This window comes from Oxyura jamaicensis, chromosome 3 (assembly GCF_011077185.1).
Source record: "Oxyura jamaicensis isolate SHBP4307 breed ruddy duck chromosome 3, BPBGC_Ojam_1.0, whole genome shotgun sequence".
Lineage (NCBI taxonomy): Eukaryota > Metazoa > Chordata > Aves > Anseriformes > Anatidae > Oxyura > Oxyura jamaicensis.
In genome coordinates, this window is record NC_048895.1 from 25,222,376 (window position 1) to 25,239,247 (window position 16,872).

General features: G+C 45.4%; 2 protein-coding genes across 2 annotated transcripts; one reads left to right on the forward strand and one right to left on the reverse strand.

Annotated features, from left to right (window-relative positions):
* Positions 1-519: 519 nt before the first annotated feature.
* MAD2L1BP (MAD2L1 binding protein) lies at positions 520-3,791 on the forward strand. Its single transcript, XM_035321791.1, has 2 exons — positions 520-885; positions 1,423-3,791. The coding sequence occupies exons 1-2, from the start codon at positions 601-603 to the stop codon at positions 1,951-1,953; spliced, it is 816 nt and encodes a 271-aa protein (XP_035177682.1). The 5' UTR covers positions 520-600; the 3' UTR covers positions 1,954-3,791.
* Positions 3,792-3,862: 71 nt separating this feature from the next.
* Positions 3,863-14,112, reverse strand: LOC118164333 (epoxide hydrolase 1-like). Its single transcript, XM_035321790.1, has 10 exons — positions 13,966-14,112; positions 12,617-12,640; positions 11,546-11,759; positions 10,648-10,828; positions 9,629-9,859; positions 9,119-9,248; positions 8,494-8,708; positions 5,594-5,702; positions 5,146-5,271; positions 3,863-4,166 (listed from the first exon to the last, which is right to left on the reverse strand). The coding sequence occupies exons 1-10, from the start codon at positions 13,992-13,994 to the stop codon at positions 3,965-3,967; spliced, it is 1,461 nt and encodes a 486-aa protein (XP_035177681.1). The 5' UTR covers positions 13,995-14,112; the 3' UTR covers positions 3,863-3,964.
* Between the last annotated feature and the right edge of the window lie 2,760 nt (positions 14,113-16,872).

The window sequence follows — 16,872 nt, forward strand, 5'->3', positions numbered from 1 at the left end:
GCATCCCCTGGGGCCGGCGGTGCGGGCTCAGCGCTGGTGAACTCGTACTTCGGGATCGCTCGTCCCACCGCCCGCCCTCCGCCGTGTTTCGGAGGCTGCGCCCAATGGGGCCGCGGCCACGTTGTTTCCAAACACGGGGCCGCTCCTCCTGCCGCCGCGGGGCCCCGCTCCCCGCCTCGGCCGCGGTGAGGCGCTGCCACAGCCGCCGGTGAACCCGCTCCTCAGGGAGCCTGCCAGCGGGGAGGGCTCCGTGCCGGCGGCGGGGGCAGCTCGCCGGGCAGGGACAGCCGCAGCTCTGTGACAGCCCCGGGAGATGAAGGGAGAAAACCCCGCTGGCTGCGGGAGGGCTCCCGCTGCACCGCTTGGGCGGCCCTAAGCGGGGACAACCCGTGCTTAGGAAGCATCAGGGCCGATACATCCAGCACTACGCCGCCTCAGCGCAGCGGGCGGCGAGAAAACGGTGCCACCGGGCAGCCCCCGGACAACCCCCCGGCTCCCTTCCCGTCCCGGAAGGCGAGGGGCCGGGCTCGGCGCCGCTCCCATGGTGCCCCGCGGCGGCGGCCATTCAAACCCGGGCCGGGAGCCACCGGCGCCTACAAAATGGCGGCGCCGGGGGGAGCGGAGCAGCCCGGCGCGGCGGCGGCACCCGCGTCCCCGCTCCTCCCCGCCGAGCCGCCGGCCGCCACGGAGCGCGGCAGGGGGCCCCACCGCAGCGGGCCGGCGGCGGTGGTCAGCCCCTCGGTGTCCGTGGTGTTCCCGGGCGCCGTGAGCCGGGAGAGCTGCTGCCGCTTCGCCTGCGAGCTGCTGAAGCACGTCCTGTACCAGCGGCACCAGCTGCCGCTGCCCTACGAGCAGCTCGCCTTCTTCTGCCGGCGGCCGCCGCAGGTGGGACGGGGGCGGCCGGGGCTGTGGTGGCGTGGGGGTGGCTGCGTCCGAGGGTCTGTGCCTGAGGGGCTCCCGGCTGAATAGCTCAGCCACTGGTTTGTTTTTTTTTTTTTCCTGAAAAACTCCACCATTATTATGGGAAACAGCTAGCAGGTCTCAACAAGCTGTTATTTATCCCATTTTGCTCCTTTTTAAACTCAAAGCCTGTTACTGTTTGCTTCTTGCACAAACAAAACTTTTTAAAAGTGGCTTCAGGGTGGTAGTTGGTCTTTGAAAGATGGGTTTTCTCACCCTTGTGGGGATTCACTGGTAGCTTGATGCAGACTCAAAGTGAGCAGCAGTAGTGTGGCATCTTCTGTTATTCCTGGACCTCATGATCTCATGAGAGTACCTTATTACCCCATAAAAGTAACATAAAACCCTATAAATCTTCCTCAAGTTTCAGGGAGAGCACATGCCACGCTTTCTGAGGAGTGTGTTGGGGCCCTCTACATTTTTTCATATATGTACTAATCCGATTTTTGTTTCGGTTTCCAGGTTGGGGATGTGATTAAAAAGCCACCCTCCATGGAGCTGGCAAGCAAGAAATGCCAGCAGGTGCTGATGGATCTGGAAGGAATGCTCCAGCACTTGGAAGTAATGTTTAGTTTGACTCTGGTTCCCCGCGTTCTTTTTCTACTCGGAGGCAGTGCCGTGAGTCCCAAGGAGCTTTATGAGCTCAACTTGGAGGGGGTCTGTGTGGGCAGCGCTGAGAAGAGCCTGAAGACCACATCCTGCGTGCGTAAGCTTTTTCACTCGCTCTTCATAGCAGATGTCTTCAGTGAACTTAAGGCTCTGCCTGTCATGGGCACTACTGTTATGCTCCAAGGACACCGCGATTGTGGTGTTGAATGGTTCCGGCCCAAGCTCAACTATAAAGTACCAACCCGAGGGAGGAAACTAACTGTTAATTTGTCCTGCGATGGAGACATCAGTATAAGTGCCTCAGCTCCTTCAAGTACGACTTCTGCTTGGGAGGACTACGTATGGTTTCAAGCACCAGTGACGCTCAAGGGCTTTCATGAATGACCTCTGCTCTGGAGGATTTTAATGGAGTATTGAATAACCTTTGGTGCTGCTTTATGTGGTAATTTTATCAATTCTAATAGCACATTCTTGTCTATCTGGATCTCTTCTACAGGGTACCTACTGCCTTCCTGTAGCTGGACTGCGTTCTATGTTCATCTCCTGAATTGTCTTTGGAAGCAAATACCCTTTAAGGCACAGTTGCATACAGATACCATGACTCATTAGGGACCTGACCTGAGGCACAGGAAATGAATTAGTGTCTTGGGAATAAAACTTCTTAGCCACCTACTTGCTGAACTGACAAATACTGGATACAGTTTTCTCTCTCCTGAGTTTTACTGCAGCCGTTTGTCTGGTAATAATTACTTTGTTAGCTGATTATTTGGGATTCTAGATAATGTATGTGATTATTAATATAGTTGGCCTTTACCATGAAGGCCGTAACTATTTTTATCTACCCCACTGCTGTGAAAGGAGACATTTTCCTGCAGTCTGATCAGGCTCGAATACTTGCCTATCTATTTCACAAAATCAGACTTCCCCATGACTCGGTTCCAATTTATAACAATCTAAGGAGTGGCACTTCTCAGCAGTTGGGAGACTTCATACCTAGCACAGTGCCTTTTACAGGCAATGAAAAGAGGTTAAGCAGTTCTATGGAGGCAGGGGAACGCATTTTCCTCCTGTTTTCTACTAACCTTTAGTCCATCAGACCTGACAATCAGTTTCTTATACAATTAAGATCAGGAGTAAGCAATTTCTTCTCTAGCCTTCTTCAGAGAAAGTTAGGACTCCTGCCCCCTTGTGATAGTTTATTCTCACTTAACAACAAAAAAAAGGCAAAATTCTTCTTGTTTACTTTTGCCTTTCAGATATTTCAGAGCCTTAGACTCCAGAAGTTTCTGAAATGTGTGGAGGAGGCAAGGGGCATGTCATCAAGTTCAGCACTATCTTTAACTGTCACCTCCTGCGCTAAGTCAGAATGTCTTACCAGGAAGCAGAACTTGAGTCCTTTCTTCTGGACTAATGTCTAGTACAGAATGGGACATGGAGGGAGGGAGAGAAGCCTATAAAGCACAGTGTGCCAAATATCTGCTGGAGTTGTTCTGAGTCATCTGTGCATGTATTTGTAATGTAATGAGCTTAACAGCTCCATCCCATTTGAAGAAAATCTCTAGTCTATGGGCAGTGAGGATGCTTGCAGTTATCTGTTAGCAAAAGCTGCCTGATGGGGTGATAAGAGTCCTTTGAAAGGAGATCAGAGGGTGAAGTAACCTTCCATACCTGGTACCTATTTTAAGCTTGTTTGACATTTTGGCATGGAGTAAGATTGTAGGACTGGAAGGAAATTAGTTAAATTCATATTTTTGAGCTTGGAGAACACTAGGATACAGTCTTTGCCTTACTATCCACTGACAACTGTCATATAATGTGTAGTAACTGCTAAAGCTAGCTCCAGGGGAAAAACAGCTAAAATAAAGAAAACTGCCTTATGTGCAGCCACACACTTGGGAATGTAATCACAGGTCTCTCAAATGAAGTGTAAGTTGAACTATTCAGTAGGAGTGTTTGATTGCTCAGGAGATCAAAGCCTTTCCGCACTTCCACCAAAGCTACTTGTAATGCATATTTAAGAATGCTAGCACTCAAGAATTTAAAGAAGCTTTTGAAAAGATGCCTTAGTTCTGAGGAACAGGGGGCATGTTCCTTTCTGCTCTATCCCCCACATGAGTGCAATGTTACTGCATTAAACTGTTTACATATTCTGTTATACTTGAACTATGAATGCAGCAATGATATGGTGCTGGGAATAAAAGATGAGAAGATGCTTTTTTACATAGGAAGAGCTTTAGAACTTGATTAACAGGTCTAGTAGTTATAATCATCATCAAAATAAAATGTTGGCTTCTGTATTGTGGTTACATTGAGTTTATTTAATCCCTCCAAGTAAGGCTTCTGTGAGTAAGAGAACAGCTTGCTTCTTTTCTACGTACATATCTAAACTGCAGGTTCACAGCTGCTCCACCTTTCTCACAAAGTGGACGATGTCTTGTGCCAGAAGCTTTGGTTCCTCAAAAGCAGCGAAATGGCCTCCGCGTGGCATGTAAGAGTAACTGACAATGTTCTTGAAGATCGTCTTTGCCCAGGATCGTGGTGTATGTGCTATCTCCTCAGGAAAAGCTGCGATCCCTGAGGGAACGTATACTCCAACCCTAAAAAGACATTAGTTAACTGCATTTTCAAAAGAGTTCTTAAGGAAAATCTTCTGACTTTCAGAGTCAGAAATAAAACCTTCTTACTCTGGTAGCTGTCATGGCAAGTCAGAGAAAGTCTACCATGGCAACTCATTGTGTAGTCCATACTCTGCTGAAGAGCTTCATTTGTGTTTAAATTCTTGAGTTTAAAAATGTTATACCCAAAGATGCATAAAATGAAGCCCACCTCACAATCTTGAAAAATATTTCAGGTTTTTGAGATCACTGTATAGCTTTGTGATATGAAATATGTGAAACTGAGAAATGAGCTAACTCACGTTTACTTTAGGATGTATGGTACCAGTATAATAAATTCTTCTCTTGAGAGGGAAGATAAACTGGTTGTCAGTCTACAGAGAACGAGACCCTCTTACTTTGTTTCTAATACCAATCACTCGGAGAGGAGTTCTGCTCAGGGGTGGGTTTCCTGGTCATCCTCTCCTGTAGTCATCTGAAAGCCAGCAGCTGTTAGAAGGTGTTGGGTTTCAAGTACTGCTCTCCTGGAAGCTTGTTTTCTTAGAAAAATCCCTTCCCAAACTGCTTCTCCAAGTTTCTGCTTAACCAGCTGTACTTCATGTTTTATCCACCAGTAATCCATATCCTTCCTCATTGTTTAAACTTGTTAGAAATGCTCTTGTTTTTCTGTTTAGTTTTTACCAAACCAAGCCATGGATCACATGTGTTTGTCTGGTAAATCTATAGACCTGTATTTGGAAGACAAGACTGAATTACCTATTTTCTTGACCACAGGCCAGCTTGTGTAAGTTCCTAGGTTCAAAGGAAAAGTGACCTTTAACTTTCATTTATCAAAGAAAATAAGAACTCGGATTGTTTTCTCATATAGGTTAAATTTGCTGTTATAAGTGATCTAAATGTTTACACAGGCAAATCTGCTTGTCTTGTCTGCAAATCTGTTTTGCACCTGCCACTTCATTACCTGGAATCCTCAGCCAAACGAGGATCCTGGGAGAGGTTCTCCTTGTAGTATCGCATTGAGGGCACAATAGACGATGTCACCCAGTAAATCATCACATTGGTCAAAAGCTCATCTAGCGAGTACTTGCTATTGAGAGAGAAAGAAGAAGCAATTTATCTGAGAGCTGTTTCTCAATACACCATACTGGGCTTGTACCTCAAAGAACAGTTGGTTATCTGGTTCTCCACTCATTTTCAAGCAGCAAATCAATTGACATTTGTCAGTTGCTCAGAGCAAAACTGCATGGTGCTGAACCAGTAGCTCTCAGGCAGCCTACTATAAGGTTAACTACTTGTCGTGTAATCTTTTCATCCTTAAAATTCACCCAGTCTTTTACCTATATCCTCATTAGCTATCATCACACTTCCTTTTAATGAATTATCTCATCAAAGAGCATTGGTTTCCTTACCTTTCCAAGCCTCCATCACCTTTATGCAGAAATGATTTATCTGTCCAGGTAGAGAATTTCTCCAAAATATATGCAGCAAGCCCCACCGGGGAGTCATTCAGTCCACAACCTAATGCAGGAGAACAGCAGAGCTTTCACATTTGCATGGCACTGTAATACTTCAACTGAAGTTAAAATGGACTTCCATGAGTTCTTCAGAGTTTTCCATGAGAATTCAGTAGAGAGTTTGTATTTAACTAGCCCTGGTAGTACTTTTTTCTCAATGAATTTACCCCTAAGGAGTTCCAGCTGTATGTGACAACACTTAACACAGGTGGCTCCTATGCAAGAGAAGCAAGCAGCTAAACCAGAGCTGTCATCTTCCTGTTGACACATGGCAGGAGCACACTGGGATGTAAAGGGATTATGCTCTACAAAGAACTTTTAAATAAACTACTTGGGAATGCTGTGCTGCTTTGGATGGCTAATCAGGACACTGAGCACAGTTCATCACCTTTTATGTAATTTAAAAGTGGAGTGCTCTGTATCCACTACCTGTTCCTGCCCCTGGGGAGCACTAACAAATGTTATAAATGTAGCACGAACGTAGCTTATTATCTCCATGCTTTACTGGTAAGACAAGGATGATATTTAATCATTAGTGATATGGGCTTGCCTTCAGAAAATTCCTTAACAGTACTCTAGGCTGTAATTTTAGAGTATACTAAGCATCGGGTACTTCCAGGTCTATTTTAGCGTGACTTCAGCACTGAATGACTTTTTAGAAGATGATGCACACCATGGTCTCAGTTTAATAGTGGGCCTAGTTAAGGAAATTTGTACATTGGCACAACAATTTCCTGCATGTCACGCCTAGAGTAATGTGCTACAGATGGAAATCGTATAAACGCTTTGGCCAGCAACAGTACGGCAGGCTTAAATGTGTCATCCGGAATATGACCCATCTGCAGATGAGTGTTTTCTGTGCTGAAAGCTGCGTCTGAGCCACTGTATTGGGTGCCCGTGGACTAGACACTCACAGTAGACGCTGCAAACAAGTGTTTGTTACTCAACCTGTACCGTATTCAACACAACTGGTGCTGTGTGAAAATACCGTGACTTTGCTTTAAAATTGCCTGATGAGAACTAAACTCGTAACATAGCTATTTCTTAAAACTGAATAGGGAATATATATATATTTTTTCAAATTAATTTTCTACATTTCGCAATTATAGCGTGCTAAGAAGTTCCTGCTGTTTTTTCTTCCATGTTACAGAGTTCTATAATGTGTACAGTCTTTTTATGTAAGCTGCTTGACCATGTCAATTTTCCTTCCCCCCTCCCCCCCCCTTTTTTTTGTATTCTAAGGCATGCTTATGAAACAGTGTCAACAGGAATGCAATGGATTCTGAATATCATGGATTTGGTATTTTGTCTTGGTCTGTTTTTTGTTGTTTTATTTTATTTGACAGCCTGTAAAATGCTCTTGAACTTTGGCTGAGCTGGCTGACATCTGAAAGAACTATCCCTGACTCATGGATTTTCTTAGATGGCAGCAGCCAAAGAAGAGCCCATTGTGATTTTCTTCCCCTAATTGCTTTGCACTTTGGTGACATCAAATTTTATTGGTCAATTTAATCAACTAGTCAATTAAATGTTTTCGCAACTCTCTGCGGTTATCTTTAAATTAAGCTAAGCCCTGGATGGCAGTCAATTTTTCACTTAACAATTAACTTTTCTCTGTAGAGAAATTAGGATCATGCTTAGTTGTACAGGTGCCAGCACAGATTTTTGTGATACTCTCCCCACCCCTGGACCTTGCGTACTTATTCCTGTGCTCGGATTCTCATGTTAACCAGTTATTAGTCATGAACTTAGTCCTTTTCTAAAGGTAGTTTAATTTTTGGGAAACATCAGGGGAGGAACCTCAACAAGACTTATTTTTTGGAATTTGAAATACGTTGTACTACTAGATTCACTGCTCTTTGGTTCTGCCAGAGCTCTCATTTGTGAACCCTCATTTTCATGTGACACTATCACCTGTAAATCAATTTTATTCTTTAAAATAGTTCTGCCAGCTTACTGATCACAAAGACTAGACATACTGATCTGTGTTTTTCTAGGGCTGCTGTCCCACCACTTCTCGTCTCTTTAAAAAAACCTAACCCTCGTATCTTGCTTGCCTCCTTTTATTTCTTTGGTATTGTGATGAGTTCAAGCAACAGACTAAGCTTTATTTAATATTTCACTTTGTTAGTTCTGAATTTTTCACTGAATTGCCAGGCTGAGATACCATTCATTCTGTGATCAATGCTGGTGACACCAGTCTGAGGCAGTTCTGCTCTTTTTCCTAGTGAGAAAAATACTCAAAAGAATATCCCATAATCCTTGCTAGCAGGGACTAATACAAATAATTTATTTAACCTTTCTGAGATGGCCGTATGTTTCTTCTGACTCTTTATCTATTGGCCACACTGACTCTGTCAGCTTTCTGGCTTTTAAGATTTAGGGCTGAGTCTACCTTTCTGAAAATTTCACATTACACTTGCTTATGATTTTTTTTTTTTTTCATGTTTTCACCCATTTTTATTTCTAGAAGCTTCAGTTTCAAGACCCTATGCTTCACTTTGAGAGGCTTTTTGCAAAGGGGTTCTTTCCTCAAGCAAAGTGGAACTCCATTTTAAACAGTTTTAAAAGTAATATTTGCAGTGTCCATCTTTTTTTTTTTTTTTTTTTTTAAAGACAGGTTTTGGTCCCCTATCTTGCATTCAGTCACCAGAATGCATTGCTTTTCAGATGCAGCAGGCCTTTGTTCAACTACTAGTTTTTTTTTAATATATATACACACACACACACACACACACACACACCCCATGAGCAGTTTGTATACTACATATAGCAATATAAAGAAGGTTCATTACCTGCAGTGTCTGGTTTGGTGGCTTGGATATGTAAGTATCCAGATTCTCGCAGAATATCATACACATTCTTCTGCATGAAGGGGTACATCCGTCGAACATCTTCCCTAGTGAAGCCTACAAGCCATGGTACGTAAGCCCCAAGCATCACTTGAATCAACTTTTTAAAACCTTGTATGGCGATGAAGACAAGATTCACATGAATCCCCTTCACAGATCTAAAAATCAAATTAATGAATATAAAGTTAAATCAAGAAATTTTCTGTATCCAAATTTTTTAGAAATTAAGTCTGACTGGTGCTATCATAGCAGCATTTCACAGAGCCACATATATCAAGCCCTGAAAGAATCTGAAAGGTTCATCGTGGTTCAAAAAAAAAAAATTTTTAATGATTATAGAGATTATAGGAATTAGAAATGATAGAACTGGTGCCATCTCCGTTCAGCTGTGCCACTGGTGTGATGTCAGTTTTTTGGTGTTCAATGCTGAGCTATGATGCCATCTTCCAAGGAAGGCATTATGTTTCTTTTCTGATCAGGCTCCCTCAACTTTTCATTTTAGATGGGAAAGTGCTATACTGTTCAGCTGCTGAAAGGATGAGCTCCTTTGATTCCCTTTGCTACTCACTCTGGCAGCATCTGGGCCATGTTTGTAGTAATTCGGGATCCCCAGTCTCCTCCCTGAACATAGTATTCCTTGAAGCCCAGTCTCTTCATCAGCTTGTGAAATATCCGAGCAGTTGCACGGCTGTCAAAGCCTGTAGGTAAAGAGAAACACCACACAGGAGACCCATTTGTCCTAGCATGCACTCCCTGGCCAAAGATCATGGCTTGACAGAGGCACATGAGTGTGCTGCTGTGAAGGCACTGCTCCACCTCACTCCTTGACAATAAGCAGAACTCCAGATGATGTAAATTCAATGTAAAGGAGAAAGTGGAAAGCAGAGATGGCTTCCAGCTATCATTGCCTTCCAAATCTCCACAACCAGCCCCAGAGCGTCAGTCACATCAGCATATGTGCAGAGCCAAGTTTACTAAACCTCAGACCCAGAACCTGCCTTCCTGCATTCACAGACTGCAGTGCACAGGGGGCTGGGGGAAAGTTCAAGTGTTACACCAAAAACCTTTCATCACTTACCTTTCTGGTGCGGAGCCTCTGAGAAGCCATAGCCTGGGATGGATGGGCAGATGACCTCAAACACCACGTCACCATCACCTAGGCCGTACTTGGCTGGCTCTGTGAGCAGAGGGATGATCTTGTAGAACTCGTAGAAGGAGCCGGGCCAGCCGTGGACCATCAGGATAGGTTGAACAGCTCGTCCGTGAGGGATGTAGGGGGGCTTCACATGGATAAAATGGATATCAATCCCTGCCAGACATCAGAGAGATAAATTAAGCTCTGGCTCCATCTCAATTTCTGTTCTGGACTCTGAAGAAGGAGGTTGGCAAAGCATTAATTAGGCTTCATAGTAGAAATTATACAATCAACCAATGGCAAGAAGATGCCCAGCTGAAAGGGGGATGTCTGGCGTTGTAGCTACATCTCATCTTTTGCATACAGGATGAGGTATTGATCCCAGCCCCAGAATTTTGGGCTGCAGCAGACTGAGCATCCCTCTCTTGAGAAAGTGGTTTCACACTAATGGGTAGAGCTACACTTAGATGCACAGCATAATGCAGGTAAGACATTGGGCATTACCACACAAAAATGTGACATAATGACATGAAAAAATATTCCAGCCTTAGAGACTGGATACATTTTGCAGTCTTTGGAGATGTTTTCAAGGCATTGATAGAAGAAAACCAGGAAGCCTCATCATTAATTAGCACAGGTTCTGAGCCAGGGGAAGCCCATCTTGAAGCATACCTAATAAACGTATTGCCAATCTGTGATGGTCTCAATCTATACAAGGTTATTAATAGCATAGAACACACTTGTGATATTTCCCTTATATCACTAAGCTGTTATACATACTGTTGTCTTGAATATTCTAACATCTTACACTAGACGTCAGGGCTGGGCGTCCAGCAGCTCCTTGCGTACCACTGGCAAGAGCAAAGCGAGGGCAGAAAAGGCACTTGGTAACTGCTGGGGAAGTGCCCTGTGTTGGAGCAGGGAGCCACGTGGACCTGCTTGAGACACAGCGATCCCCTCACCTTCGATGGTAGTGTGGAAATGAGGGTATTTGTTCAGGATTTCCACTTGCTTGTGCCAGTCGAACTGGTTCCTCCAGTAGGCCACCACCTTCTGCAGGTAGTCAGAGTTGAAGCCGTAATGGAAAGCTGCCCCTTCCAGCGGAGGCACGTAGCGAGCCTGGTCGAGGCGGCGGTGCAGGTCCTGAAGGAGGAATGAGCTTGCCCAACTGCCCACCTGTACTACGTGCACCAGGACAGCCACGAGCAGGAACCAACCCTCGAGGTGCTACCAGCTTTTAGACCACTCGTGGTATACCACAAGAAAGGCTGAAGCAGTGACATGCTCTAAATGATCTCATCAATCACTTGTGTGGGGAATAGAATTTTCTACAGATTAACTGTTCCCCCAAGAGGGTCCCACTCCTGCCTTACTGCTAACTTCTTTTAGGACTTTTGGCACAAGCAGCTTCCAGGCCCTGCTGGCTGGAAAAAGAATTTAAAAAGGGTGATCAGAGATTGGGCCCAGCTGTGTGTTGCTAATTGATTGGATAATTAGGGACAGGAGCTACAACTCATCAAGGCTCTGTTCCTTCACCCTTTCCAGGCATCTCTGTGGGAGCCCCTCAGCCCTGCCCTGCTGTAGTCCCTGCTGGCCCTACACCCTCCTGCCCTGCCCCACTGCAGACCCACTGTCAAACTCAGCTGCTCAAGGTTGCATCGAGGGTCTGTGATATCTGAAAATCTTTAGGGGACATTGCAATGAATCTGAACCCAGATCTGACTCATCAAGGATGATGAGACCATCATCTAACGGTATTAAGTAACTGCACTGGCATATCTCTAAGCAGTAAGGTGGTGACAGAGAGAGAGGCTCCATCTCACAGCGTCCTTCCCCTCCCTACATCCCAGCCACTGGTACCTCAATTTCTTTGTCAGAGGTTTCAATCTTGAAGGGGCGGATTCTTTCATCTTCATTCTCTCTCAGGGGTCTTTCACCTGAGCCCCACCATCCATCACCCATTTCAAGTCTCTTGACCTTGCGTCTAGACATTAGCCAGCAAGCCACCATTCCTCCGACCCCCAGCGCGGCTGCAGGGACCAGGACTGCATTCTTCTGTGAATATTGAAAAGACCTAGGGAGGCATAACATTTGCATTCAATAACAAAAGCATCAAGAGTAGTGGGACTGTGCTGAGGCTTGTTTTCACAGTGGTTGGGCCCAAGAAATAACAGATGTCCAAACACCCCATGGAGTCGGCAGGGGCTGAGCATTTCTGTTATTTTTGAAGACCACATGCCAGATTTGGGGCAGCCCCCCAGAGAGCAGTGAGTTCCACAAATACCAGCTCAGCAGTCTGGAGCCAGTATAGAGATATTAAATTCTAACAACAAGAGTCTGAAAACACGAAGCCTCAAGGTTACATCTACCAGTGCTCGTTAGGGATCTCAAGCTCTTGCTGATCATCACTTGCTGATCACAAGGCTCCTGAGTAGACACAAAGGTCTTCAGCTGCTAGAGGGGGCTTGATGTGCTGGACATGTGCTTCTTTACAGTGCTTTGCAAATAACTCCCCTACAGATTTAAGCATCTCTTAGGGCAACACTGGCCTCTAATGTAGCCTTCCACAGGTAGGGGGTCTAGGTTGTCTGTTTGGTGCCCCCATTTCTGTTCCACACAGCTGAGTTTAGGACTTTCTTGAAATATGGGAGCTAAGTCACCCAGAGCTGGTTTTAACAGACATGTAGTGTGTTCTGAAGCTATTTAAATGCATGAGCTATCAGTCCCAAATGAACTGTACCTTCCTGTCCCTCTGACCTGTGGCTCAAGCTCTCCAGCTTTCCCCTGGGGATTAGGAGTTGTGCCTGTTGCAGGGGGCTGGAAGAGGACTACAAATGAAAATTTGTAGTTGTCATATGGAGGTGGGAAAGGACTATGCTGTATTCCAGCTAGGGTGTTAATTAAAAGCGGAGGCTCAGATATTTCACTCACCTGATGTGGGATAAGATGCTCTCCCTAAAGAAAAGAGAAAAAGAAAAAAAAGATCCTTACAAACTGATAGTGTTGTCTGAGTGGTACCAATCCTTGGGGACAGTGCAAAGAACCTCACCTGCCTTGGGATCGTGAGCTGTTTAGCCACATGGACACATCCACAATTTTTCTTGTACATTTGGATGAGAAATAGAGGGAATGCAGAGGCAATGTTTCTTGGCTGCATGTTAGCTAGATATCTGGTTTAAATAATATTACCTCCTTCAGCACAATTTAGATAAAAGGCCCTAAACAGACGGGTGGCTGTCCTTGCAGTCTTTCATCCTACGAGTGGCTGTGATACTTCAGCCAGGAAAATCAGTTATTTTGACCGCTACGGGAAGATAGGCACACAGCCCTGCAGGGAACTTTTGAGATCAAGGTTCATTCTGCTCCCAGCCACGCTGTGCTCATTGTGCCACAGGGCTGGCACGAGGAGAGGCTTGTCGGACCTTTACCTGCTCAGATTTCAGTGAGTTGCTATAACTTTCCTACTTCTAACGAATCCTAACAACTGGATACTGAGCTTTTAGGTGTCATCTGCCTTCAAGAAAAATGAAAATTCCTCCTTGGTTCTATTTTAGCCTGATGGATTGTCTTGCAAGAATAGTTACTTCTGGAATAAACTAGAAGTAACAAGAAAAAGTTTTGTTACCCCACCTTATGGAAAGTGGCTAAAGTAGGGAGCTGTTTGGCATCATAATTAAGGTATCTCAAAACAAATAAAAGGGCAAAAAACTCCATGAAAACACACGCCCATTCGCTCTTTCTTTTTACCTGGTATCTTTTCCCACCACTACCTGTGGCACATAATCTGGTGCCTGTACTGGAGACCCTAGCAGTCCCCATGGCAATTTGGTAATGATCTCTGATAGCTCGTGTGTGATTTTTAAGGAGGTATCTCCTTAAACAGCTCCCTGCCAAGGAAAAACCAAGCTTCTGTAAACAAACAGTGTCACCCTCCACCTCATGGAGGCTGAGCAGCTTATGCAACAGGTAATAATATCTCTGTGCATTATACCCCGTACTTCAGTAAGTCAGAAGCATGAAAGAAGTTATAATGGCAATAGCACCCGCTCAGCACTGTTAACAAATCAAGCACACCGGAGACACAGCTCTCCGAGCAACACAAAACAAGGCTCAGTCTAGTACAACCTCCTCCCCAGTCATGCTCAGGAGAAATCAGCTGCGTGCTCCCCACACCCTCTGATGGCTTGGCTCAGCCTGAGTTGCCCCAGAGGGCTTTCCCCCACCCCAACCGCAGCAGAGCCCTGTTTGGGCCCTTCCTCCCCACGCTGAGGGCATCTCACCAGGTGTTGGGAAGGACCTCCTGCCACATGTCTGCTCCTCCTCGCCTTGCTGCAGCTCTGAGCAAAGCAACCCGGGTGTCTCCTCGGCTGGCTTTCTCTTGGCACTGACGCTCTCTCAGTGACAAGGCAAGCTACATCATTCATTGGTGCCACCTATTGCCTAAGTGTGCGCATGCAAATGAGGTTCAACAAAGTTCAACAGAAGCAAATACAAAGTCCTGCTTGGGGAGGGAATAGACCTGTGCACCAGCATAGGCTGGGTGCCAAATGCACGGAAAGCAGCTCTGCAGAGGAGTCTGATTTGAGGTCTTCAGATGAATCAGAGTCAAGGAGGGGACCTTCTGGCAAGGGCTGTCTGTGTATGGGGCTATACAGCAAATATGTTAGCCAGCAGGCTGGGTAAAGGGATCGTTCCCTCTCTTTGGCACTCGTGAGACCATGTCTGGAAGCTCTGTGCTGAAGTCTGGTCTTGTTGGTAGAGGACAGACCAGAATGAGTCCAGTGTAGGGCCACCAGGCTGGCCAGGGGCTGGAGCACATGCTGTATGGGGAGAGACAGAGACCTGTGCTTGTTCAGCCTGGAGGAGAGAAGGCGAGTGTGTGTGTGTGTGTCCATCCTACTGCTGTCTACAGCTACCTAGTGGACAGAGTAGGAAAAATAGAGCTGGACTCTTCTTGGAGGAGCAACAGTGGAGAGGCAAAAGGCAATGGATGCTAATTGCAGCAAGGGAAGTTCTCATTATAAATTAGGATAAATTAGTTCCCCATTCAGACACTGAAATGTGTCCCAGAAAGGACACTGAAACAAGGTAACAGAGAAGATCTGGAATCTCCATTCTTGGAGGTATTCAACATTTGTTAGGAGCAAGGCACCTGACCTACCTGGACCTGCTCTGTGCAGGTGGTGGGACCAGCTGACTTCCATGGTCCCTTCCCACCTGTGCATCGTGTGGTTCAATCCCATGTGTGCCTGTGATTTGCAGCAGCCAAAACAAAACAAAACAAACAACAAAAAAGGAAAAGTTAAGTTTTCTCATATACCACAGAAATGAGTGCTTTGATTTAGCTCAGGGAACTAGATTTCATTTCCCCACTGGTCAGAGATTTAAATCTGATCTCAATTAAATCTTACTGAATAAAGTTCTCTCTCTCTCTCTCTCTCTTTTTTTTTTTTTTTTTCCCCAAATTGTTGCACAGTGTCCTTGCTGTGCTTTGCTCCAGGAACAGCTGCATTTTACTGTCAAAGGGAAGGATTCTTACGTCCACACAATGCTCAAAGAAAAGTCCCATCACCAATGAGATCTGTGAAGATCATGTCTCGTATTGCTGTGCTGTCAAAAGAGCTATCAGGATGAAAATCTTGTAAATCCTTCATTTGGTTGAAGTTCAATTTATTGCTACACTGCAGCTACTTCTGGTTATGTCTGGGAGACAGCTGGGATTATTTAGCTTTAAGGCCTTATTTCCAAAATGAAAGCAGGTCTGGAGGCCTTTTGGAATATGGCATCCCTGATTGCAGAGGGGGCTGTAATTAAGACTGGAGAATTATTATCAACAACAGGAAAAAATGATCACCTGGGTGAAAGATAGTTGAGGAGCCCCGTAGTGTGACATGCTGAGGTACAACAGGCTGTGATGTTTCTAGGATTCAAAAAGAGACCTTGAGAAAATTCTGTTCCTTACCTATCACTAGGAAAAGGCACAAAGGAGGAAGATCTGGCTTAAATAACTGAGAGTGAAAGTATCTATTCAGGAATGTTGGAAAAGAGCCAGCAGAGCTAGTTAAAGGGACAGAGAAAAAGATACAAGTTGCTGCCTTCTGTCTGCAAGGTTTGGGACAATCAGAACAGGTTTCTCTGAGATACAGGGGGCACACCAAGGCCATTAATACCCTGAGCCTAAATGGCAACAAAACAAAACAAAACAAAACCCCAAACAACCCATAAGACACAAAACAGTGATGAGTCTGAAACAACTAAGATGCTAGGATACCATCTAAAATGAAGAATATATGTGGAAGAGTTTGGTGAGTGCTGGAGCAAAGAGATCAAGGGATTCCAGAGGAAATCCTCCACTTTGGGATACTGCAGCAGCTTGTCCCTCCGCTGGAAAACAACTTTTTCCCCTTCTCTCTTACAACCCCTAGTGGCCCAAATGCACAACTCCAGGCAGAAACCGCTTGCTGGTATCAACAACAAGGCTGCCTACCAGGAGGCTGGGAAGCACGCCCCATAAATGTAACCATCAGAGGAAAGGACCTAGAAGAGTGTCTCAGAGCATCTCCCTGCACCGGGGCAGGATCCCTTATCCTTAATGATGGACGTTTTATCAAACCCATTTAAAAAAAAGCCTCCCTGGAGCACTATTAGAACATTTTCTGCCCCTGTCCCAGCGCTGTGATTTTGCTGGTCCAGCTGCTGTTCTGGCATGGAAAAAAAAGAAAAAGAAAAAGAAAAAGAAAGAAAGAATAATAATTGATATATAGTATTTCAGTATTGCATCTGCCTAAGCTTTAAAAGGCTCTCATGTTTCCCTTGCACAAATCCCATGTGAACAGAGGGCTTGTTTCCTCTCTTTCCCTTGCTTTTGCCACCAATCAGCAGCATCACGCCTGCACCAACAACAGAAAATATGCACACGGAAATGTAACTATAGTGCATTTTTCCCACCTGGTTCAGCAACTGGATACAAGCAGGAGCAGCCAAACACAAGATAACCTGCCAGCTCTCCTAGGGCCATTCGCAGTGCTGGCACGGGGAGAGCTGCTGCTGGAGGGAGCACCGAAAGCCCAGCCAGACCTTAAAGCGAGTGCCGACAGAGGCACTCGCAGCACTTCTGCAAATACTGGGTGCCCTCTGGTGGGAAGAGGAGCTCAGAGTGCACAAAATAGTAACCACTTTTTTCTTTT

Excerpts from the sequence above, each read along its gene's own strand:
- MAD2L1BP (XM_035321791.1), top strand. The coding sequence starts at position 601 with ATGGCGGCGCCGGGGGGAGCGGAGCAGCCCGGCGCGGCGGCGGCACCC. Across the intron at positions 886-1,422 it reads TCTGCCGGCGGCCGCCGCAG|GTTGGGGATGTGATTAAAAA; the intron begins GTGGGACGGGGG and ends TTCGGTTTCCAG.
- LOC118164333 (XM_035321790.1), bottom strand. The coding sequence starts at position 13,994 with ATGTGGCAGGAGGTCCTTCCCAACACCTG. Across the intron at positions 12,641-13,965 it reads GAGGTCCTTCCCAACACCTG|GGAGAGCATCTTATCCCACA; the intron begins GTGAGATGCCCT and ends TCTTTTCTTTAG. Across the intron at positions 8,709-9,118 it reads ATGGCCCAGATGCTGCCAGA|ATCTGTGAAGGGGATTCATG; the intron begins GTGAGTAGCAAA and ends TTTGATTTTTAG.